Source organism: Chlamydotis macqueenii, chromosome 5, assembly GCF_036417535.1.
Source record: "Chlamydotis macqueenii isolate bChlMac1 chromosome 5, bChlMac1.mat, whole genome shotgun sequence".
Lineage (NCBI taxonomy): Eukaryota > Metazoa > Chordata > Aves > Otidiformes > Otididae > Chlamydotis > Chlamydotis macqueenii.
The window spans coordinates 62,152,845-62,176,458 of NC_141560.1; the positions used below are offsets into that span (position 1 = coordinate 62,152,845).

The 23,614-nt window shown below is 40.0% G+C and overlaps 1 protein-coding gene across 10 annotated transcripts in view; it reads left to right on the forward strand.

The window, feature by feature from the left end:
• BMAL1 (basic helix-loop-helix ARNT like 1) overlaps window positions 1-23,614 on the forward strand; it is a 59,606-nt gene that overhangs the window by 18,575 nt on the left and 17,417 nt on the right. For 5 of the 10 annotated variants that reach the window (XM_086750064.1, XM_086750063.1, XM_086750069.1 and 2 more), the window contains exons 2-9: window positions 10,820-10,936; window positions 11,678-11,825; window positions 15,001-15,021; window positions 16,045-16,083; window positions 16,427-16,468; window positions 17,424-17,581; window positions 19,029-19,108; window positions 22,082-22,174. In XM_086750064.1, the coding sequence (XP_086606190.1) occupies window positions 11,686-11,825; window positions 15,001-15,021; window positions 16,045-16,083; window positions 16,427-16,468; window positions 17,424-17,581; window positions 19,029-19,108; window positions 22,082-22,174 (573 nt within the window). In that variant the 5' untranslated portion in view covers window positions 10,820-10,936; window positions 11,678-11,685. Of the gene's footprint in view, window positions 1-8,168; window positions 8,263-10,670; window positions 10,691-10,819; window positions 10,937-11,677; window positions 11,826-15,000; window positions 15,022-16,044; window positions 16,084-16,426; window positions 16,469-17,423; window positions 17,582-19,028; window positions 19,109-22,081; window positions 22,175-23,614 lie in introns of those variants that run through there. The other 5 variants (XM_086750070.1, XM_086750071.1, XM_086750066.1 and 2 more) reach the window with 4 other exon arrangements.

The following is a 23,614-nucleotide window of genomic DNA, read 5'->3' on the forward strand; positions in this document are numbered from 1 at the left end:
TAAAGTGCCCTGAGGATAACTGATCTGCCTATTAAAGGCAGAAGTAAAGAAGGCGTTGAGGACCTCAGCCTTCTCCTTATGCTCAGTGATCACATTCCCCGCTGCATCAAGTAAAGGGTGTAAATGCTCCTTATTTCTTCTCTTACCACTGATATATTTGTAAAAGGATTTCTTGTTCTCTTTTACTGCAGTGGCCAATCTGAGTTCATGCTGAGCTTTTGCCTTCCTAACTTCCTCCCTGCATACCTTAGAAACTTCTTTGTAATCTCCCCAAGTAGCCTGTCCCTTCTTCCAGAGGACATAGACTCTCTTTTTCTTCCGGAGCCTCAACAATAGTTCCCGGTTCATCCACACCGGTCTTCTTCCCCTACAGCTCGCCTTACAGCATTCAGGAACAGCAAAACAGTCTTTAATATAAAGGGCCACACCACCACCCTTCCTTCCTTGTCTATCCCTTCTGAAGAGCTTGTAGCCTTCCATCACAGCACTCCAGTGGCCATATCAGTGCTAGAGGATACAGTAGAGAGGCAGCCAAATGGGGAATACTCCAGCTTGGTTCCAGGCACGCTGAGAATATATTCCTTTTCCCAAGGCTTACTCGAGGATTGAAGGGGAACTGACAGCCTGTCAACTTTTCTTTGTCAGGCTCGCAGAGTGCTGAGAGCAGGGATGGCTTCTTCCAGCTAGAGATGGAATTTAGCAAGACCAGAGAGACGGTGCAAAACCTGGAGATGAAGTATAAGGTGTAAATATAACCACCCGTGTCTACACTCATTTTTGTGCTATTTCTGCCCTTTTGTTTCTATGCTTTGCCTGAAGATATAAACTCTTTAGTTGTAGTTTGTTTGGCAATAGATCTCTGAATGAAAGGTCTCACACATGCTAAATGCATTTGGGTTTTATTGTAGTAATATGGTGACTAGAAAACAGAATCAACTTTATGCTGTATTTCTAACAATATACGGATCAAGTGATTCAACCCAAAGGAGAATGCAGGAAACCAGGTTTGTCACCTTAATAAATGTGCTTCAGAGACTAAAAGAAGTGTGTAGTGGTTCAACCTATTAAACTGAAAACTGGCTAACATCCCTGACAGCATAAACTTTAAAAATAAAGTGAGAGAATAATACTTGAGTAGTATTAGTCATACCAGAGCTTGACTGTATGGTCTATTTTTGATGCCTACAATACTCTAGTATGAGGAGAGGACAAGAAAATCAAAACCTGACAAAAGCACAGAAGGATTTGGTGACTGGAAGCTAATGGAGTACTAAAATAGTGCTTTGCCAGTGAGAAGAGTGCATTGAGTTAAAGTTTGTCTCACTTGAAGTCTTTAAATCAAGACATCCTATTGCAAGTTATATTAAAGCGCAAGAGGTTAGAAGCTTGAGGAAGAAATCGTAGAGTGGGTTCCATGGTGTGCCAAATGGTTGATCAGACTGGGTAAGCATTAGAGTGGGGTCCGACATACAGCTTCTTCCTGTGAAGTAAATGAGAAAGTGTTTTGCTAGGCTGGTATTTCATATGGAAAACTTTTAGAAGACGCATTTATTAGAAATTCTTGTGAGAGGATTTTGCCTTCTTGCCATTGAAAGACAACTGTGGAGATTATGGACTGCATGAAGAGTGTTTGCCAAATTGTTGAGGATACAGGACCTTCACTTAGCTACAGTAAGGAAGTTAAATTTGCCCAGAGCATATCATGGTCATAATAATATTTACAATGAACAATGAACAGTTAGGCTTTGGGACATTTATTCGTAAGCTCTAAATTACAAGGTGTATATTTAACTGCATGAAACTTAGTTTCTTCAGTTTGGAGGATTGAAGGGTGAAATAAAACTTGTGTCTAAAGCATCTCTGGTATAAACTAGTGCTGATGTTTAGGAGTCAGATGAAATCTTGGAACAGAAAGCTACATCTTTTGGACTGCAAGTGCAAAATGCAGGCATCTCGAGTTGTGAGTTGCACTGATTTGTAAATTCCCACTATTTGTGTAAACATGAGGAGTAAATTAAGTAGCTTACCTACTTATCTTGTATGCTTCTGCTCTGGAAATGTCAGTCCAGATGGTGTACACTCCTGTTAAGGAAAACATTATAATTTAAAAAAAAATGTTTGCTTTGAAGTTGACTCTACGGTGCAGCACAATATAAGACATCTTATTTGGCTGACAGATCAGAAGCTATGTGTACAACTTGGGAAACTTCACAGAACCACTGCAGCCTCAATTGAGAGGGTTTTTATGTTGTTTTATGGTTTGGTTTTGGTTTGGTTTGTTTGTTGGTTTTTTGGGGTTTTTTTTGGTTTGTTTTTTTTTTTTTGAGGTGTCTGATCAAAGCATGCTGGAAGTATATAAGCTACTAAAGAAGTTAACAATAACTTCGATTATGTTTTTACTTAAAGCATATCAATGCTGGGTAATTGATTTACCCACATGGCAGGATGGATTTCCCTCTTGTCTTTCACCTCTCCCCCCAAATGCCTTGGATGGCTCGGGGCTGATGAACAAGGTTTGCATTCAGTGGTTGTGAAACAGTACATCCTTCACACGTTGGAGGCTGGACCTGGCTTGGAAACTCCGTCAGAGAACTTCAACTGAGTTCATATTTCAGTAATTGAGGAAGTAGATTTTTTTGTTGTTGTTGTTTGTTTTTTCACTTTGACTGTGTATGGGTCTGTCATTACTAAAAGAATAATTAATTTTGGCATTAAGTGAGTAGAACTAGATATTTGGCCCAAAGGGTTTAAAGTGTCTGCTGTCTGTTAATTGTAACTCTTTCCCTCCCTCCCCAGTGTTGAAAATGTAACACTTCGTTTCTTCCCACACATGCAGAAAGTCTTCTGAAGGATTGGAATAAATGAATATTAAATACTATGTCTTAACATAGATTTTATGAACTTACTTTACCAGCATTTAATGTTGGTGGCCTCTTTTTTAAAATGTAAAATAGAATTATTTTGTTCTATAATGTACACTTACAGAAATTCTGGGGTGCTGTGCTGAACAAAATGTCTGTAGCATTGTCTTAAAGTAAGTTGATCTTGATTGGTTTTGTTTTTTTTTTTTTTTCTAATTTGTTTGTTGGGGTTTTTTTTTAAATAATTAAAACACAATATTGAGCTCAGTCCTTTTCCTACAAGCAACTGTTCTCAGAATAACTGATTTTTTGTTGTATCCATCTCTAGTGCAATAAAACTAGATGGTTTTGATCAGCAGGACCTGTTGAAATAAGGCATCCAAAGACATGGAGAGTGCTGATGGAGAGTGGATCTTGCGTTGATAGTTATACCTGGATGTAATTCTTAATGTAATTTTTCTTAGTCTTGTAGGATATCAGCTGTTATCTTGCAGATTTTCTATGGCAGCTGTACTTCTTATTTTTAAAATATCCCTATTCTTGACATTTGAGATTAAATCTGAAACCATGTTCCTAGAATACCTGTGGGGATCTCTGTGTGTCTGTAAAATGTCATAAGGCACCCAGTAAAACATTTGCACAGCTTTGAGGCAGAATTCACTGGCTCTTTCTCTAAGTAGAGACATCTGAACTGGTTACTCTCATTCTGGCTGCTGTGGCTGAGTTTAGGAATTACTTCAGCCCTGACATAGTTAACACTCAGTATCTAGTGATACGAGAGCTGGTACTCGTTGCTTCCAGAAGCCTCTAGAGAGGCTATGGTTTTGCTTCATGTGTAGGTAAGGGCTGTGTTTCGTATGTGTCCTGCAGAAATCCCTTGAAACCTAGTCTTACAAGAAAGGCAAGTCCGTTTTGTTTTCCCTGTGGAATCAGTTTCTGGAAACCTAAGGAGCACATGTACTGGAGGATTGACTATTGAAGTGAGCCAAGTTCCTTTGGTAACTGCAGCATGTTAGTACTGTTGAATGTGCACCACCATCTTTTCGAAAGGGCTTGATTAGTTCTCATGATGTTTCCTTTTGATGGCTGCCCAAAAGGAAAGACCTGAATAGGCCAATGTAAAATTACTTCAAAGAATAAGAGCTCAAAGAGTCTAATCTTGGCTGACCAGAAGCTTCCAGTAATGATTGCAAACTAGCAAGCTTTGTTGAAACACTCTTTTAGCTAGGATTCACTCAATAGGTAGAAGAGCAAATGGTCTTGAGACATGAGAGGAGATGAAATCTCCTGTGTCTGAGGGTCAGCTGGTTAGTCAGGATGCTGCTTCTGGTGATGATACAGTCTGCAGACCCAGTGGCTGTTCTGTAGAATTGTATGCTAGGCTTTTAGCTATATAACTAGAGGTATGTACCAGCCCTGTAGTAGGGAGGGGGATGTTTCATCCATAGCACAGGTAGACCCCTTCCAGTCTAAACAGCTTTGATTCCTGGAAGTGGCATGGGTTGACTTTGGTTTTGTTCTAGTCTTCATTTTGTGCTGTGAAGATGGTCCATATCTCCATCTGTAGGGCCTTCCTGTGGGACTGCACCAGTCTTGAAGCAAACATTTATCTGCTTCACTGAAACAAGAACTAGGATTTTGAGGGGTTGTTAAGTCTGGTTCTCTTTTGAGAACTAGCCTCTTTTCCTTTCTTTCAATGCTGTCTGAAGCTTCATACTTAGAGATGCAGACAATACAAAACAGGGAGGGGTGACAGATACACCACATCCATCTGCTACCAGTCAGAGGAATCTCGACAGGGCAGAGAGCAGGGTTGACAAGACCCTTACAAAGTTAGCAAAGGGAAGTGCCAAGTCCTGCCCCTGGAGAGAAAAAACCCCGTGCTCCAGTACAGACTAGGGCCTGAGCAGCTGGAAAGCAGCTTGGCAGAAAAGGTCTTGGGGGTCCATGAGCTGGCAATGGTGCCTTTGCAGCAAAGGCAGCCAACAGCCTCCTGGATTGCATTAGGAGTTGTGTTGCGAGCAGGCTGAGGGAAGTGATACTTCCTCTTTATTGAGCACTTCTGGGGTCCTCCCCAGTGCAAGAGAAAGTTCTTTTAGTTACCACTTATTCTCGGTTTTTGAGCAACAGAGGAGTTTTTTGTTAAAACAGTTGGAAGTAAAAGTTTTAAGTACTTCCCCTTTTAAGCAAGGAGAGATGGGATCTGATGCCCCTCTTGAACTGGAAGTTTAAGTGTTCTGTGAACAGGATAAAATCCAGAATATTGTCTTGTGGCTCCATTACCACTATGACAGTCTAGAAAACTCCTGTGGGGTGATGCTGTGATATGACTCATTCTGTCTTTTTCTCACAGACACAAGTGATGAACAGACCTAGTTTCCATAGGGGAGTGCATGTGGACAGTACATTGATATTGAGAAACTGCCTTTACATTAGCTTCCCAGAGCTGAAAGATGTTCCTTGTGCCTGTAGAGTTTTTCTTCTGTTTATTGGAGACCTTTTTTTCTCTAAGTCAAAATGATTCATGTTGTAGCTTTGTGGCTGCTTTAAATTCATGGGATGCTTCCCTCCAGCTTGGTACTTTTTCCTTAGGAAGGATGAGGAGCAGCAGTTGGAACAGTAAGTCGCTTGAGCAGCCGCACCTCTGCCTTCTGCAGAGCAGGGGACGCTTGTGCTGCCTGTGTTGTGAGGGGCTGGGTGGCAGCAGCCGCTACCATGAGAGGTGCGGGAGGCTATTGGATCACTGCTGCTCTGTGTGTGTGGTTAAGGATGGGGTCAAAACATGAGCTACTGGTGTTGCTAAGAGCTTGGGTCAGGAAGAGTTCCAAATCTCAGACGTGGATTGTAGGCTGCCGGAGTTGGCGAACATGCTGATGAGTGAATGGTAAAAGGATGACCACAATGAGCAAACCGGGGTAAAATCACTTCTTCTCTTCAGAGGGTGCGATAAGATGCATCTGCGTGTGAGAGGAATCGGGGCTTTTTATCTTCTGGAAGCATGGCATGTTCTTGCAAATAATATTAGGGAGTTCCAGGTACATAAATGTGCCATTAAAACAGAACAGTATCAATATATTGGGCAAATATGAAGCAATCCGAGAGTTGCTCCTTAAATACTGAAGGAAAAGGAAAATACCACTGCTTTACTTCAAAGATCTTCCTTTGATTCCTACAGAGTATTTAGTAATAAAGATTCTGATGTAGGAGCTGGTTGTTACTTGCAGCAGCCATGCCCACGTGTGCTGGTGTGCATCTTGAAATCGTCACAGGGACGCTGGCAGTCCTTGTGCTGCTGAGCAGACGTCTCCCACCGTTACTAAGTGCGTGCGCATCTGGAGTTGACATACATCTACAGCACCTCTCAAAGAAATACAGATAGTGAAGATAAATAATCCTGTTCTGTTTCTTGCTAGTTCGTACTGTGACAGTTAACTTCGGAGATGGAATATTGCTGTGAAGGGAAATAGATTATTTCCTTTTTGTAGCTGTTTTTGGTTCAGTCATTACACATAGGGACAGTGAGTATCTTCTCAATTACTTCTTAAGGAAACCACACCACAGTTTTCCTCTGTCATTGTGAAATAAGTGCTTCTAAGATATGAGACACTTCTGATTCACAAGGTTATGAATTCCGTTTCTTTTAGCATAAATATGTGTGCATGTCGGAGATCGTTACCCCTAGGAAAGAGTCAACTGAAACTGGTGGTGCTTGTATAAAGAGGTCTTGACTCCCAGATGAGTGCTTGGCAGACGTAGTTGACCTACTTTAGCTCTGACCTTGATTTGCTCAGAGGTGTTTATGTACTCGTGATCAGCTTTGCTGCGTGATTAAGCTAGTCACGTGTCATCTAACTTTTTTTTTTTTTTTTAAGGAATGAACAGTAAGATTTGGTTTTACTGTCTCATTAGCCTTGTTACAGGAGGTTGGAGACAGATTGAATGCAAGGGAGGGAATCGTGAAGGAAGTAGTCCCAAACAGGCTGTGGAGAGACAATGTCATGTGATGCAATGATAAAGTACCATTTCATTCTCATCTACAGGAGAATTTAATCAGGAAGTGGACTGCATGACATTTTTTCAAGTAGGTCTTTGCAGTACTTTGGCAACAGGCTTGGGCGTCGTAAATGGAAGATATGAACTTTGCTTATATACGTGGGTAACTTCTGTGTTCCTTCTCATAGAGGATTTTTTTGAGCCATTAAACAAATAGTGGCTGGAGGCTGAAAAGACAGTAAAATATTCATTTTTTCAGAATTTTGAGAAAGCCTTGCAACAAAACATTTCTCTGAACTGTTCACTGTTTATTATAGTGGAGCATGCTGATTTTTGCTCTGATCATTGGGTTGACGTTTTCTTAACTTTAAACTTCATTTCAAGAGACATGCGTGATTCTTAGCTCCTGTAATGCTAAAATGTAGAACTGGGATGAGCATTTGGGACATGGTAGAGAAAGGGCTGACCTGAAAGGAAATGGAGGATTTTGGTTTTTATGTAATTTTGTTTTGCTTAAATGGTCAAGATACTTTAGTTGCTTTGAAACCATCAAATATAGATACTTGGTTATAATTTAAAATAGCAGCACAGTTGAGTGGATACTTGATTTCAAGATTTTTTTTTTTCTGTAAAACTGCTTTGGAATTTTGTTGTGGTTTTTTTTTGTTTGTTTGGTTGGTTTTTTTTGAGATGAACAACAAAACAATTTTTTATGTGTGTGCATTAAAGCACACCAGGGACTTGTGCAGTGTTCTGATTATTAAGTTAAAATGCTGACTATTGTCGGCATTCTTAAAAGGAATGAACTGTGTTAAACATACAAACTCCCTCCCCCACCCCACCCCGTTTTTCTTTTTTAATTCCAGCTCATCCCAACCTTCTGTCTGTGGTCATAGTAAGTGGTCCATTAAATTATATTAAGCATTAAAATGTAAGTTCAAGAAGTATGCTTACATACAGAGGTGTTCAGGAACTTTTCAAAGTTAATTGTGGGTGGCTGGGCCAGAAATTTTAGAAACTCCTTATTTCTAGTACATGCGTTATACAGTGCTTGGGTTTTATATTGGGCTCCAAGACTGAATCATGGATGCACAGTAACTGGACAGCATAAAAAAGTGCCATGGTAGGTAGTTTGGTGTGACAGTACTTTTATCACTGGGCTCATAGGGCTTGGCCACAGTAAGTTTAGCTATAACTAACTTCTGCACATCAGCTGAAGTTGAAGATAATGTTCTTGCATCTGAAGCAAGCACACAGAAATGGTCAGTGGGTGTGGTTTAACTGGTGGCTTGTAAATTAAGCTGCAGTAATCTCAAACCACAGTACATAATCAAGTTTATGGTTGTTGGACTACTTTGAGGAAGAGGGATAAAGCAGACAACTAGGAAAAGGCTGATACAGGAAGAAGGTAAGGTCTAATCTACAAGTAACTGTATTGGTGTGAATGAAAGCCTTGTAAAATAAACTGCGGTTATGGATTCAATGGCAATTTATTATTTGACTTAAATTTGTACTGATTTAGCTTTTGTCAGTGACCTTCTGGTGTCATCTGGCCTTGTAACTTGCCTGTACCAGTATTTCCACACATTGGCAAATACTTGATTACTTTTTCGTTTTCGTTGGATGAGATGGATTGATGAGTCCTCAGCAGCAGTTTGGAAGCGCTTCTTCTAGAACAACAACAATCCTCTGTTCACAAGTTGATGGTGTTAAGACAGTAACTTGCCTGACCTTAGATTTTAAGAGCTGTGATCCTGACTGTTATTACTGTAGCAGGGCCAGAGATTTACTAGAGATAACTGGAACTTCTGAAATAAATTCTGAATTTGCTATTCTGGCAGAGCTGAAGAAAATTATACCATTGACTTTGGATTTTGTGAGGTTTCTTTTGGCTTATAATTCTTAACATGCCTACATATGTGATTCAGTAGAATCAGTTATAATGTGGTCATGTTGGCAGAATACTGGTTTGATTTGTGAACTTCTGAGTGTCAGGGGAGCTTGTTGATCTGTGTAATTGGGAAGTTTTGCTGTCATCACAGGTTGGAAAGGCAGTCACAATGTTCACAGATGCATTAACTGGATGTTGTAGTTCAGCCCCGATCAGGACCAGACTACGCAGTCTCTCTCTCACTCCCCCCACCCTCCGAGAGAACAGGGAGAGAAAATATAAGAAAAACGGCTCGAGGTTTGAAATAAGGACAGGGAGAAATCCTTAAAGTTACCGTTACGGACAAAACAGACTCGACTTGGGGAAAACTATTCATTTATTACTACAAACAGCAGGATAATGAGACAGAGAACAAGATAACCTCCCCGACCCCTCCCTCTTCCCAAGCTTAACATTATCTCTACTACCTTCCCCTCCCGAGTGGCACAGGAGGGAGGAGGGAATGGGGGTCGCAGTCAGTTCATCACACGTTGTTTCATGCCACTGCTTCATGGTCGGGGGAAGAACTCCTCACATTCCTCCCCTGCTCCATCCGTGGGGTCCCTCCCACGGGCCACAGTCCTTCGTGGAACTGCTCCGGCGTGGGTCATCTCTTCCACGGAGTTCAGTCCCTTCAGAACAGCTGTCCCAGCGGGCCCTCCACGGGCCACAGCTGCCTTCAGGCATCCACCTCCCCCGGTACGGGGTCCTTCACGGGCTCCAAGTGGATCTCTGCTCCTCCGTGGACCTCCATGAGCTGCAGGGGGACAACCTGCTCCACCATGGTCGTCACCACAGGCTGCAGGGGAATCTTGGCCAGGAGCCGCATTACTCCTCCCCCTCCTTCTTCACTGACCTTGGCGTCTGCAGCCGTTCCTCACAACAGGCTGGTAGATGTCTCTCAGGATCTTTTTTTACATCTTATTCACTTCTCATCTCCTTTCCACTTCTTGCAGCCGGGCTGGACTGAGTCGGGCCCAGTCGGCTGCCTGGCGAGAGGCCAGAGGGTGAGGCCTGCAAGGCCCATGAGGCCTGCGCTTCCCCCTCTGCGCCTCTGCCCCCGCTCAGCTTCTTCACATATTCTCTCCTCTTTTTTTTTCTGTTTTCCCCTTCTTAAATACGTTATCGCAGAGGCGTTATCACGGAACATTCTGCTACCAATCGGCTCGGCCTTGGCCAGCAGCGGGTCCGCCCTAGGCCCGGCTGAGTCCACTGAACAAAGGGGAGCGACTTCTAGCAGTTTCCTACAGAAGCTACCACCTTAGGCCCCCCCTCACTAACAAAACCACGACACTGGAAAACACTATATCCAAAAGACTTCAAAATTTTTTGCAAGAGGCAGACTTAGAAGAGTTTTTAACTCTTGCATAGTAAGTTTTGCTGGAAAACTAGTTCGTGGCAGAAGTCTGGACGGGAAGGGCATCCATCTGCAGACCAGCCACTGAGTTTACAGTGTAGCTGGGAGACACAGTTGAGGACTTGATTTATAGTATGGAGTGTGAATTTTATTTGAAATTTGAAGCTTGCAGAATAGAACAATGTTTAACCTCCTTTCCTTTGAAAATGCCAGCTGCTATTGCAAGGGAAAATAAAACAGTAAGCCAAGCCCAAACTATCTTACTGCTATGACCACCTTAAAAGTGAGACAGCCAGATGTGAAGGCATAAGTCTGTCTTTTGCAGGGTAACAGCAGTTTGACTCATTCTGGTACTGTCTGACAACAAATGTGTTCAGATCTGATGATTGTGAGCGGAGAAGTTCTATTCAAAGACCAAAGAATGATGAGCAGGGTCTGAAAAGAAGCGATGCTGAAGAGATTCCTTCTGTTCCAAAGCTTGGTCCATTGGAGATGCACATCCCAACATCTAACCCTTGTGATGATGGATAAAGCCTCTATGCTTTATAAGTACATGAAAATTTGATACTTGAGCAGAAAACATCTATTTACTGTTGTAAACTGTCTCTAAAACAATTATTTTAAACAAACTTGTTTTGAAAGCATTTTTTTAAGCTTGCTGATTTTCTTTCCGTTCAGGTTTTGCAAGTACTTGACTAATATGAGGCATGGAAGAATTTTAAGGTGATCAGCTGCTTAAGCTGAGCATCATCATCTTTCCCCGGGTGGATCTAGGCTTCCAAGGCAAGCTTTCAGGTAAAATCTCTTCTCTTTCACAGCAGATGCCATGTAGTAATGAATAAGCTTTTCACAGGGTTTCTTACAGCAATATAATTATTTGTAGTCTAAAGGATTAAAATGTATATGTTTTGGATGAAAAAGCTAATTAGATTTGTTTGTACCTTTAACTAGTCTTCTTAGACCATCATTGAGTTATTAGGGGTTTTTTATTATTATTATTTGTGAGGTCTGCTGTGGTGGAGGTATTTATTTAGCCTGCTTTATTTAGCCTATGGAAATCTTCTGAATTCTGTTCCATGAAATTCAGTGGAATTGGAACTCTCAAAGCTTATGAACTTTGATAATAGGATCTGCAGATAGAGAGACACACTGAAACTAGTGTTCCCTGTCAGTGAAAGACAGACAGAACTTATCCTTTATCTATGTTAGGCAAAAGCAGTTGGATGGCCAGTTAACGTAAGAGTAAACCTGGTTTAGTTAAAGATCATGCTGACAGTTCTTTAAAAACAGTTAAGTAATGTCTTTGGAGAATGAACATGGTTTGTACACAATATTAATACAACAGTGGCTGGAAAAGGAGAAATTGCCTGTTATCTGTTTTATAGCAAGAGGTGCATAACAGAGTTGTGACTTCTGCAGTTTTTAAGAATTCTGAGTTTGAGATTTGGTTTCTTTTTAGCTAAAATTATGTAAGTTTCTGCTTCTATTAATGCAGTGGGTTTTTGGTGGTTGTTTTCTGTTTGTTTTTAATGTTAGACAATCCAATGGCAGACCAAAGGATGGACATATCTTCTACAATTAGTGACTTTATGTCACCAGACCCTGCTGACTTGATCTCCAGTTCTCTTAGCACTTCAGGAATGGATTGTAATAGGAAAAGAAAGGGAAGCTCTACAGATTATCAGTAAGTTGGATTTATCTTGATTTAACATTGCTAAAAAGAGGTTGTAACACAACAATCAAGTTGGGGAAAATAGAAGTATTTACAGCAATTTTTAAACAACCTTTTCTTGACAACCCGTGGTAAAGGTTTTAATAAGAAAAAAGTTACTATGCACTAAGAGGAAAGTTCATTAATAATAAAAATAAGGCCTTCATCTTTGTGCAGCTAGAATTGAGGGCTATCAAATGGGGGGATGGTAAGACTGAGGAAGGAAACCATTGGCTGATGAGGGGGAAAAAAATTAATACTGAAGAAAAGTAGTGTGAAAGTTGATTATCTTGATCATTTACATAGGAAATAGAATGTCTAACTAGTGGGAGGGAAGATAATAAATTTACTGAAAAGCAGAAGCAAGACTGGGAACTGGGAACTTCTCCTTTTCTTCACCTATTTTTTTTGTCTTTTTAATCACTTTTTATCACTGTATTGTCAACCTTTGTCAGATGAAGCTATTTTGGTCTCCCAGTTGAATAAGATCATCTGAGTAGTCTCTGGTTTGCAGCAGTAGATCTGATTTAATCAACTGATTTAATCTTGTGTTGATCCTTAACTATAAGGAGACAAAATAAAAACTTTGTTTCTTCTGAATCAGTGGTAGTATGTAGTTTTATTTCAAGAAAGCTGCTTCTCTTCAAGGGAAGCTTGCTAGTAACAGCGCTCAGAAGCACTGTTCAAGCCATAGCTTCTCTCTTGGGGCAGATGTTTGAAATAGAAAGAAATCATGCCAACTCTGCTTTAGAATAGTGAAGGTCGTAGTAACGTTTGTCAAATTTCCAAACATTAAATCTCCTCTACACTAGGTACACCAAGACCAACCTACGTCACTGTGCAAACCTCATATATTGTGACTTCTTCAAAGTCTAGCTGCCGGGTAACTTTGTGAATGGGTCTCATCCATTATTAATACAGCTTTGTAGTCCATTTTAATGTAACTTAGTACAAATACAATCATTGTGGGCCTTTGGATTGCTGGCAGTTCTTTTTACAGGCAGGAGTAAAATTTTTAATCCATGCTGAGCTTGACAATTAAGCATGAGGTTCCCTGTGCATAGGACTTCTGTTTTAGGAGAATTTGTGTGCCAAACGTTAAGTACTGTTTAAAGACCGCTAACTTATGGCATATGTACCTTCTCTAATGTGCATTTAGTCTTCCTGAAAAGTACCTGACTCCCTCTAGTTGAATTGACTACTACAAAATTCAGTCAATGGCCTCAATCTTACCAACTTCCTCTTCTTTAGAAAGGATTTCTCCATCTTTATTCTTCTGAGTAGGAAGCATTGCTCAAGTCCTCTTTTCCAAAAGACAGCTTGCTCTTGTAAGTTATAATTCTGCCCTTTAGGTTGTGTGTGCATTTTATTAAATATGTGAAAACACTGTTTCCTTGAATCCTAAGTAAAATAAATTCACAACAGCTGTCATCATACCGCAGTTCATGTTGTGTTGCAAAGGAAATGGTGGCTAGTAAATATTCTTATTTTAAAATAGAACTTAAGGTAGACTTCCTTGATCCCTCCTTCTATATGTATGTATCAGTAAATGTTGTTCAGAAATGCTACTGTTCAGCTTTTGGTGCCTTTTAACAATTTATCGTTTACATAAATTGTCTGAGTGTCCAGTTTTATGCTTCATTTACCAGTGAAGTCAGGGAATAAGGAGGGAAGAACCTGTCTGTTTTCGTGTGGTGGTTCATTACCTGATCTAGTCGGGGATGTATCTGATCTAGTCGGGGATGTCCCTGCTCCTTGCAGGGGTGTTGGACTAGATGACCTTTGAAGGTCCCTTCCAACTCTAACTATTCTATGATTCTGTGATTCACCTCTCAAGTACAAGCAAGCATATTGATCAGCTCTCCATACCCGCTTCTTTTAAATTCTTTCTCCTGCCACTCCTCCAGGAAACTTCCTGTCCAACCTATTGCTGTCACTTCAGCAAAGGTTGTCTGTTCTGCACTGCGGTCTGTTTTAATCAAATGCTGGAATCCAAGACTTCATGCACAGGTTTATAAACAGTTAATTTCTTTTCGTGGGAGTAATGTTTTCAGTTAAAATAATATATGATAAGAAGACAAACTATCTTGAAGCATTTGTAACTTAACCTTGTACTTCTCTTTAGATTTTGCTTTCTGGGTTTTTTTAAGGCTAAAATGAATTTTGTCACAACAAGCGTCCTGTAGCTAAAAGTGGCATCACAAATGGAAAACTGATGCCTCATTTCTGTTTCTAAGTCCTGTTCTAGGCCTGCACGCTGTCCCTTTGTGAGCATCAGAAGTGCTTTGAACCATTGACTTAAGACAGTAACTGTAATGTGCAAATTGAGAGATGAAGAAAACCTTTAGCATTATTCAAACTTCTTTTAAAACCTAATTACAAATATAATTGATTTTAAAAGTGCAATGAATAATATATGAAAGACTACCATGTTAATTTTCAAGAAGGCTAATGTCCAGTGTTGAACAGGAATAGCTGTTATGTTAATGGCTAATATGAGAAGACTTTTCATAAGGGTCTTATAAAATGTAGCCTCTTATCATTTTAAAGCTTAGTGGTATTTCAGATCACTTTACAGTCTTGAAGTGATGCCAGCAGTTAGTTGCAAACTCTAAAATTCTGTTTATTACCATATTCCTTACGATAAGATGAAGTGTATAAAGTTCAGAATTAGGGCTTTAGTACTGGCTGAAAGAAAATCTTCATCTGTCTTGCTAGGCAGAATCAAAAACTGAGAAACTTGAGATACTTTTTTTCTTTTTAATTATTATTTCTGCCTTAGAGTCCTCAGAATTCTCATTTATCTAACCACAAGGGCAACACACAAAGCACTGATCTTTCATTTCTGAAGATGAAACAATAGCTCAATGATTTGCATAACACAATTTAAGTTAGTTGTTTTACTGGTTTTTCACATTAAGTGCAATGAACTATGCTGTCTTTTCTTAAAAAGCAGAATTATTCTTTCAGAAAGCAGATCAAATTGAACAAGCTTTTTTCCTTAGAATACATTCACTGCTGTTGTCTTGTTTTCATTGTGCTTTTCATTTCAAATAGAATACAAATTAGCTTGAGGATTTCAACAGAAAATGTGAGACATTATTCTTATTTTCTATATATGGTGTACTTTATTTTTCTTTCCTTTCAGACTTGATGGCTTTCCTTTTGAGTAAGTATAACTATTTTAATAATCAGTTTCACTTGAAAAAGATGCTTGGTGTTTTTCCTTGCCTTTTCCTCCCCTTTACCTAAAATTTGCAGATAAAAATTAAACCAGAATAAGCCATGTTTAAGAGTGTCGATTTAAGCACAGCTGTAGAAATTTATATAAATCAAAGCATTCTCTTCCTAATTCTTTTGTCTAACAGTGCTGTAGTCTTAGGCTTTCAACTTTTTTCACCAGATGCGGCTATGAAAACCTAGCTTTCCTCTCCTTGTTTCTGTACATACGGTTACGATATTAAAATGCAACGAGGGGGATCCTCTTTATTCTTCACGTCTCCTTCCTTAGATTTTTTTTTTTTCTTCCTGTTGAGACAAAAGTAACCAATGTAGCTACATGGAAAGTTGTATTAATTTAAAATGTACCTGGTTAGTTTCATACAGTCTCTTCTTATTCTGTTCATGCATTTGGCTACTTCCAGTGGTTCGTTAGTCTAGATTAGTACCATCTCCTACCCCAGAATCAACTACCATATGGCAAACGAAAGTGTAGAACACAGGCATCAGCACAAAGTAATTCAGGGCAATTTGTGAATTTTATGCTAGGCACTTTGTTAACTGCCTCTGGTCGAACTTTTAGCTCTAGTGTATGCAAGTTAGTAGCCCTATTTCTAATGAAGGCACGAAAAATATCTGCTTTGATAGATCCCTTTTTTCCCCCTCTAGTTAACTGAAAAATGTTTTTATAACAGATGATGTCTTTGAACTGCAGCATGTTTTACTGTCAAACACATCAAACTTTGCCATTTTGCTAGCTCTGAAGGAGACACAGCTAATTTAAGAAAATGCTTTAATATTACGAAAACCACAAACTTCTTTAGTCCTTCCAGATTCTCACTTTTACATTCTTATTTTTGTATTTAGGATTTAAAGATGACAGAAATACTTTATTCTGATTTTATGATAGTTTGATAACAGTTTCATTCATCTTGCTTAATTTGTGATATATTACTTTATTCTGTTTCTGCAGGGAAGGTATGGATACAGACAAAGATGACCAACATGGAAGGTACTATTGATACAGTCACTAAAATGTTAGTTCCACAGTACTGACACAGGATCCCGTGTGTAGATACATGTTTTCAGTGTCACTGTGGCCTGGTGTCCCAAATTGTTTCTTTACTGGGACAAAGGCTTAGGGTTATTGAACAAATTTATAAAGACAAAAAAAGAAACCCGACGCTTTGAGCCACAGTGTTATAAATAATTGTATTTCCCGAAGAAAGGTTAAATAAATACTCGAATTCTTTAAAAATTATTTTAATGAGGATCAGTAGGTATGTAAGATGCATTAAATGAATTGTTTTCAATTGTTTTCAACACTGTAACTTTGTGGTACTATTTCTCAACAGATTGGAGTATACAGACCAACAAGGCAGAATAAAAAATGCAAGGTAATACTCTAAACAAATATATTGAAAACAATTGATCTCTTGCTTTTTGCCATATATGAAATATTTGCGTGTTTCTTATCCTAAACATCTTTTTTTCTAGCTTTGGTGTTCTCTTATTTTTCCATGTCTTTGCACTGTTAACATTTTTCCTGTATAAACTGCATATAGTTTTGTGAAAATGATAACTTGATTTTAGTCACTTCTGTTAATATTAACTTTGAAATTTAAGTCTCTATATGTTTCTGGTAATGTTACATTCTTAATCTTGTTTCTTTCAAATTCAATAGCAAGTTGTAAATTGTTAACAGTGACTCTTCAATATGGGGAAAATGTAAATAAAAATTAAAATAACGTAGTGTTTATCATCATTTTTCCTGGTTAGGAAGAGTTTAGTTCAAATACTTCAAATGGAAAGCTGTAGAATGAGTAGAAGACTTATATTGCCACAGCAAAAGGTAGTTTTAAATACTTAGTACATTCATATAGTATACTGGTTACAAATTCTTAATTGAATGCTTTATTCAATATTTATATACACTGGAATTTGCTTATTTATGACATTTATGATTCCAGTTATGTTTCACTGGACGTGTTAAGAACTAAGTGTTCTACTATGCAGTAGAAATCCTATAGATAATTTTGTATTGTTTAGTGGATCGTTTCAGAACTGAGGATTCAGTGTACTGTGTGGCCAACATTGTATGTGTTTTCTGGTAAATTAGAAACGTGTGCTGCAGCCTTGCCTATTGCTTACAAGTGTTCCTCACTCAAACAATGAACATAAAGTGTCTGAAGAATTCCGTATGTGAGGGTCTTTTTCATGAGAATAAGAGGGTAACAAATTACCAGGAGGAGGTTATTTTGGTGTTTTTGTTATATTGGATTTGGGGATTTTTAAAATATGTAATTATTTTCTCATGCTTTTTCTATTTTTCCTCACCACCTTACTTTTTAGGGAGGCTCACAGTCAAATTGAAAAAAGGCGTAGAGATAAAATGAACAGTTTTATAGATGAACTGGCATCTTTGGTACCAACGTGCAACGCTATGTCTCGAAAGCTAGATAAACTCACTGTACTGAGAATGGCTGTCCAGCATATGAAAACATTACGTGGTAAGTTCATTGGAGGTGGAGCGGGCACGCAGAACAGGACTGAAGGAGGATAGCAAAATGGGCTTTCCCCAAAGACATGCTTTTTCTTTCCCTTTCTTGTTCTTTTGCCAAAAAGGAGTAAGTTAATACATTTTGGGAGGACTTCTCCTCTTTTCCTAGCACTTGATGCTGTGTGTTCATTTATAGATGACTCATTCATGGTTCAATATCCCGATCTGACTGGGAAGTTTGTGAGTGAGAAAAGAATAATTTTCCATCATCTGACCTGATTGATCATGATCATTAGATTCAACAGAAGCAAGGCAGCTGAGGCAGGTGCAGGAGGAAACAAAGTGGCAGTGCATAGTTGACTCCTGTGTAGCGCTGTGCAGTGCTCTTAGGAAGGCAGGGTGCAAAACTTGGATAGAGTGGTTAGATTTTAGGTGTAGGTGATATTCCTGCAGGACTTCTGAGGCTTTGTATTCGTACTGTTAGCTCTGTGTGAAAGAATGAAGAGTACTGAAAATTAAATTTTAGTCTTTTTAACCAGTTTCACCTGAAGTGAAACACATGGGTTGTTGCAAATTTCTGTGGGTCCTAAAGCTTCATGTAAGAGTGAATCACTGCTCGCGTACAATTGGTTGTGATGGTGAAAGCTTAAGCATTCAGGAAATATGCCCCTGAGAAAAGATAGTGATGCAGCTGATCTAAAGAAAGAGTCACTGTTCTTGTTTCTAGGAGACCTGATGTCTTCCAATCATATTTATGCTAGCGTTTTTGAAAGATTTAACTTTTTCTGTCACTGCTGCTTGGTTAGATTAGTACTTCATAGCACTTCGGTGGTTACTAATTCAACTTTTTTTTGGTCTTTATAAATGGAATAGAATGGTAAGAATTACTCTTTAATATAAAGAGCTGTTTCATTTGTTGCTAATTTGGGGCTTTTGGTATTGTGAGATGATGTCACTGGAATGTTGGTTTTTGTCTTTGGCAAGGAATGAGAGAAATAATTTCTAAGCTACTAACTCACATTCTGTTTATATGACCTTGTCATGTTTTACTAAGTTATAAAGAGAAGAAATAGTTTGAATGTTTTTTTCTTTAATCTCTTGCTTTTCATTTCTAATTCTGAGAGTAGACCATAAATCAAGCACAACATTTGAGTTAAAAAATATGTCAAGGAACACTTTTTTTTTTAATATCTCAAAAGGCGTTTAATTTACATTTCTACGTAATGCAGTATTTGTGTTTTAGCAAAAAGCTTCATCATTTTTTGACTTAATACCAACAGAGCTGACAGTTAAAAAAAAAAAAAATTTCGAAAAACCCAAAAAGCCAAAAAAACAACTTTCATTTTAAAGAACATCTGCAATGAATAGCAGTATAAGAAGCTGCCAAAGGAAGACTGCTCATTTAAGTGTGTATTGTTATGTTTGTGATACAGGGATTGTTTGCTTGTTTTCTTTAGGTGCTACCAACCCATATACAGAAGCAAACTACAAGCCTGCTTTTCTATCAGATGATGAATTAAAACATCTTATTCTCAGGGTATGTTTCAGCTTTTAATTAAGAGATATTAATGGCTGTGAATATAACTCTCTCAAAGCAAAACCCAAGTATTTTTCTGCCTTGTATCTCAGTTTAACAATGTTCTGATTATGGAGGATAATGTAGAAATCTGCAAGACGACTGCATAAAGTCAGTGGGTTTTAATGACGCCTAGTGTCTCTTAATTTAAGCAGAAAGATTTAAGAGGGAGATCTTAGGATTTTGATAGTAATTGTCAGAATCTTCAATTGTTTCATGGAATGAACCAAAGTTACATAAAATGTTTTCTTGCAGAGTTTCTGTCATGGGCTACCTTGACATGATTTTCAGCATACAATGATGTAACAAACACCTTTTTTTGAGGTTGCTGATGTAGCATTACTTAGTACGTTTGGCTGCTTGCTGTAGACTTCTTTTATAGCATGCAGAGTATATATCACTTGTCAACCATTGAACTCTTCTAGTAGCTTGAGTAATTTGTGAAGCGCTGCTGCGGTGTCCAGATGTAGCATATGCAGCATTGTGACTTTAAAGCTATAAAATTAGGACCCAATTCTGCATGCTTCACTGAAAGTGAAGAGGAAAGCCTGTAGAGGGTGGAAGCTGGGACAGGTAGCCTGGGAGGACTACCGAGTGACTGTGCGAGCGGCCAGGGATAGGGTGAGGAAGGCTAAAGCCCTGATGGAATCGAATCTGGCCAGGGATATAAAAAGTAACAAGAAAAGCTTTTACAGGTATGTAGGGGACAAAAGAAAATCCAAGGAGAATGTAGGCCCCCTCCGGAAGGTAACGGGTGTCATGGTTACCCGGGATGTGGAGAAGGCTGAGGTTCTCAATGACTTTTTTGCCTCAGTCTTCACTGATAAGAACTCTTGTCTCCCCACCCAAGCTGTGGAAGGCACAGGCAGGGACTGCAAGGATGAAGAACCGCCCACAGTGCTCGAAGAGCAGGTTCGAGATCATTTAAGGAACTTGAAGGTGCACAAGTCCATGGGGCCTGATGAGATCCATCCGCGCGTCCTGAGGGAACTGGCGGATGAAGTTGCCAAGCCACTGGCCATCATATTTGAGAAATCGTGGCGGTCTGGTGAGGTCCTCGATGACTGGAAGAGAGGAAACATAACCCCCATTTTTAAAAAGGGGAGTAAGGAAGACCTGGGCAACTACAGGCCGGTCAGCCTCACCTCCGTGCCTGGCAAGGTCATGGAGCAGATTCTCCTGGAAACCATGCTAAGGCACATGGAGAGCAAGGAGGTGGTTGGTGACAGCCAACATGGCTTCACCAAGGGCAGATTGTGCCTGACCAATTTGGTGGCCTTTTATGACGGGGTAACAGCATCGGTGGACAAGGGACGGGCAACGGATATCATCTACCTGGACTTGTGCAAGGCATTTGACACTGTCCCGCACGACATCATTCTCTCTAAACTAGAGAGGCATGGGTTCGATGGATGGACCACTCGGTGGATAAGGAGTTGGCTGGATGGCCGCACTCAGAGAGTGGTGGTCAACGGCTCAATGTCCAAGTGGAGACCGGTCACCAGTGGCGTCCCTCAGGGGTCCGTGTTGGGCCCGGCCCTGTTCAACATCTTTGTCGGCGACATGGACAGTGGGATAGAGTGCACCCTCAGCAAGTTCGCCGATGACACCAAGCTGTGTGGTGCCATCGACTCGCTGGAAGGGAGGGATGCCATCCAGAGGGACCTGGACAGGCTGGAGAGGTGGGCCCGTGCCAACCTCATGAAGTTCAACCAGGCCAAGTGCAAGGTCCTGCATCTGGGTCGTGGCAATCCCAAGCACAAATACAGGCTGGGCGGAGATTGGATCGAGAGCAGCCCTGAGGAGAAAGACCTGGGAGTGTTGGTAGACGAGAGGTTCAACATGAGCAGGCAATGCGCCCTTGCGGCCCAGAAGGCCAACCGCATCCTGGGCTACATCAAGAGAAGCATGGCCAGCAGGTTGAGGGAGGTGATTCTGCCCCTCTACTCTGCCCTGGTGAGACCCCACCTGGAGTACTGTGTCCAGTTCTGGAGGCCCCAGCACAAGAAGGACATGGACCAGTTGGAAAGGGTCCAGAGGAGGGCCACAAAGATGATCAGAGGGCTGAAGCACCTCTCTTATGAGGACAGACTGAGAGAGTTGGGGCTGTTCAGCCTGGAGAAGAGGAGGCTTCGGGGAGACCTGATAGCAGTCTTCCAATACCTCAAGGGGGCCTACAAGAAAGATGGGGAGAAGCTGTTCAGTAGGGCCTGTTGTGATAGAACAAGGGGTAATGGGTTTAAATTAGAAGGAGGTAGGTTTAGATTAGATATTAGAAAAAAATTTTTTACAATGAGAGTTGTAGAACACTGGAACAGGTTGCCCAGAGAGGTGGTGGATGCCCCATCCCTGGAATCGTTCAAGGCCAGGCTGGATGAGGCTCTGAGCAACCTGATCTAGTCAGGGATGTCCCTGCTTCTTGCAGGGGGGTTGGACTAGATGACCGTTGAAGGTCCCTTCCAACTCTAACTATTCTATGATTCTATGATTCTATGCTTGTATGTGACTGAAAGAGAGTACTGATGAAATGGGAATTACTTGCCTACAGGCACATACATAAATATCCACGTTATGTTTGGTTTCTAAAAGAGGAACTAAAGAATAAATACAGTTAAAATATATTTTAATTTGAAGACATTATTAAACAGAATCATAATATTATTGGGGAAGACATGGATTCTTTCCTCCCTTAAAGATGATTTTAAATTCTGGGCATGATGCCTGGAATGATGCCAAGATTGTTTGCAGATGCAAAAAAAAATTTATTGTAATTTCATGTCTTGTCTGTTGACTCAGTTATCTCTAAAGGTTAAGACAGTTCTCCTAGTGTAGAAATTATACTGTATACAAATTGTTTTCAAAGGTTATAATGATGTAATGATGCAATGAGGATGTATAACTTAGTAATTTACTTTTTTTTTTCCCCATAATTAGGCAGCAGATGGATTTCTTTTTGTTGTGGGCTGTGACAGAGGGAAGATACTGTTTGTTTCAGAATCTGTCTTCAAGATCCTCAACTACAGTCAGGTATTCTTTTCCATTTTAAGTAATGTTAGGCTGTAAAAGGTTTGAAAGCTTTTTATGATTATGCATTTATATGGAGAGGTATTTATGTGAATAGTCTGTCTTGAAAGCTGAGATTTGTTGCAAAGAGCGAATTTTTCTCTGCCATGTCATCAGAAAACAGTGTTTCTGGTTTCCATTCAAACTGAGGAGGTGAAAAGTAACTAATTCTACTTCAGTGATGCATTCTGATCAGGGATTTACCCTCAGGCTTGTAAAAGCGTTATCTAATTTGGAATGTAAGTAAATATTGAAGAATCCGTTTAAGGTTCTTGCAATAGCTTCATGTGAATTTTTCACCTTAGTTTTTCTTTCTATCTGTTCTGGGTTTGCTAGCGTACTTTATAATGGGAACTGGGAAACAATTATACCAAAGCTAGGTTTTTAATATATGCTTAACGTGAGGCTTAACTTAGATTCTTCATTCTTCCTGTCATCTATCTTCCTTACCAAATTCTAAAACTGTATTATCTTCAAAAGTTTTAATCAGCCAGCCTACTCATCGTGTAAATATTGCAAGAGAACATTTGCAATTGTTTTTTTTTTTTCCTTCAAATATGTAGCATATGAAGTGAGACTGAAGAGAAGCCAGAATACTTGGTGGTGGTGGATTGAGCATGCTATTTCTGCAAAACACTTACTGAAAATTAAATAAATTGCTTTGTAATGTGGTCATAACTTCAAAATATATAGAGAAGACGTACCTTTGATTAAATCCTGGATCTCAGATGTTTTATGTTCCTTGGTTAGACCTATATGTAAAAGGATTGTTTAGAATGGATGTGTGGTGGATTGACCCTTGCTGAATGCCAGGTGCTCACCAAAGCTGCTCTGTCACTCCCTTCCTCAGCTGGACAGGGGAAAGACAACAGAATGAAAGACTCATGGTTTGAGATAAGGGCAGGGAGAGATCATTCACCAGTTATTGTCATGGACAAAACAGACTCGACTTGGGGAAATTAGTTTTAATTTATTACAAACCAAATCAGAGTAGGATAATGACAAATAAGACCAAATCTCGAAAACACTTTCCCTCCACTGCTCCCTTCTTCCTAGGCTTAACTTTACTTCCAAATTTTCTACCTCCTCCTCACCAGCCATACAGGGGGACAGGGAATGGGGGTTGCAGTCAGTTCATCACATGTTGTCTCTGCCACTCCTTCCTCTTGGGGAGGCGGGGGGGGTGGGAACTCCTCCCACTCTTCCCCTGCTCCAGCGTGGGGTCCCTCCCACAGGAGACTATCCTCCACGAACTTCTCCAGCATGAGTCCTTTCCACGGGCTGGAGTTCTTTACAAACTGCTCCGGTGTGGGTCCCTTCCACAGGGTGCAGCCCTTCAGGACCAGACTGCTCCAAGCGTGGGTCCCCTGCAGGGTCAGAGGTCCTGCCAGCAAACCTGGCCCA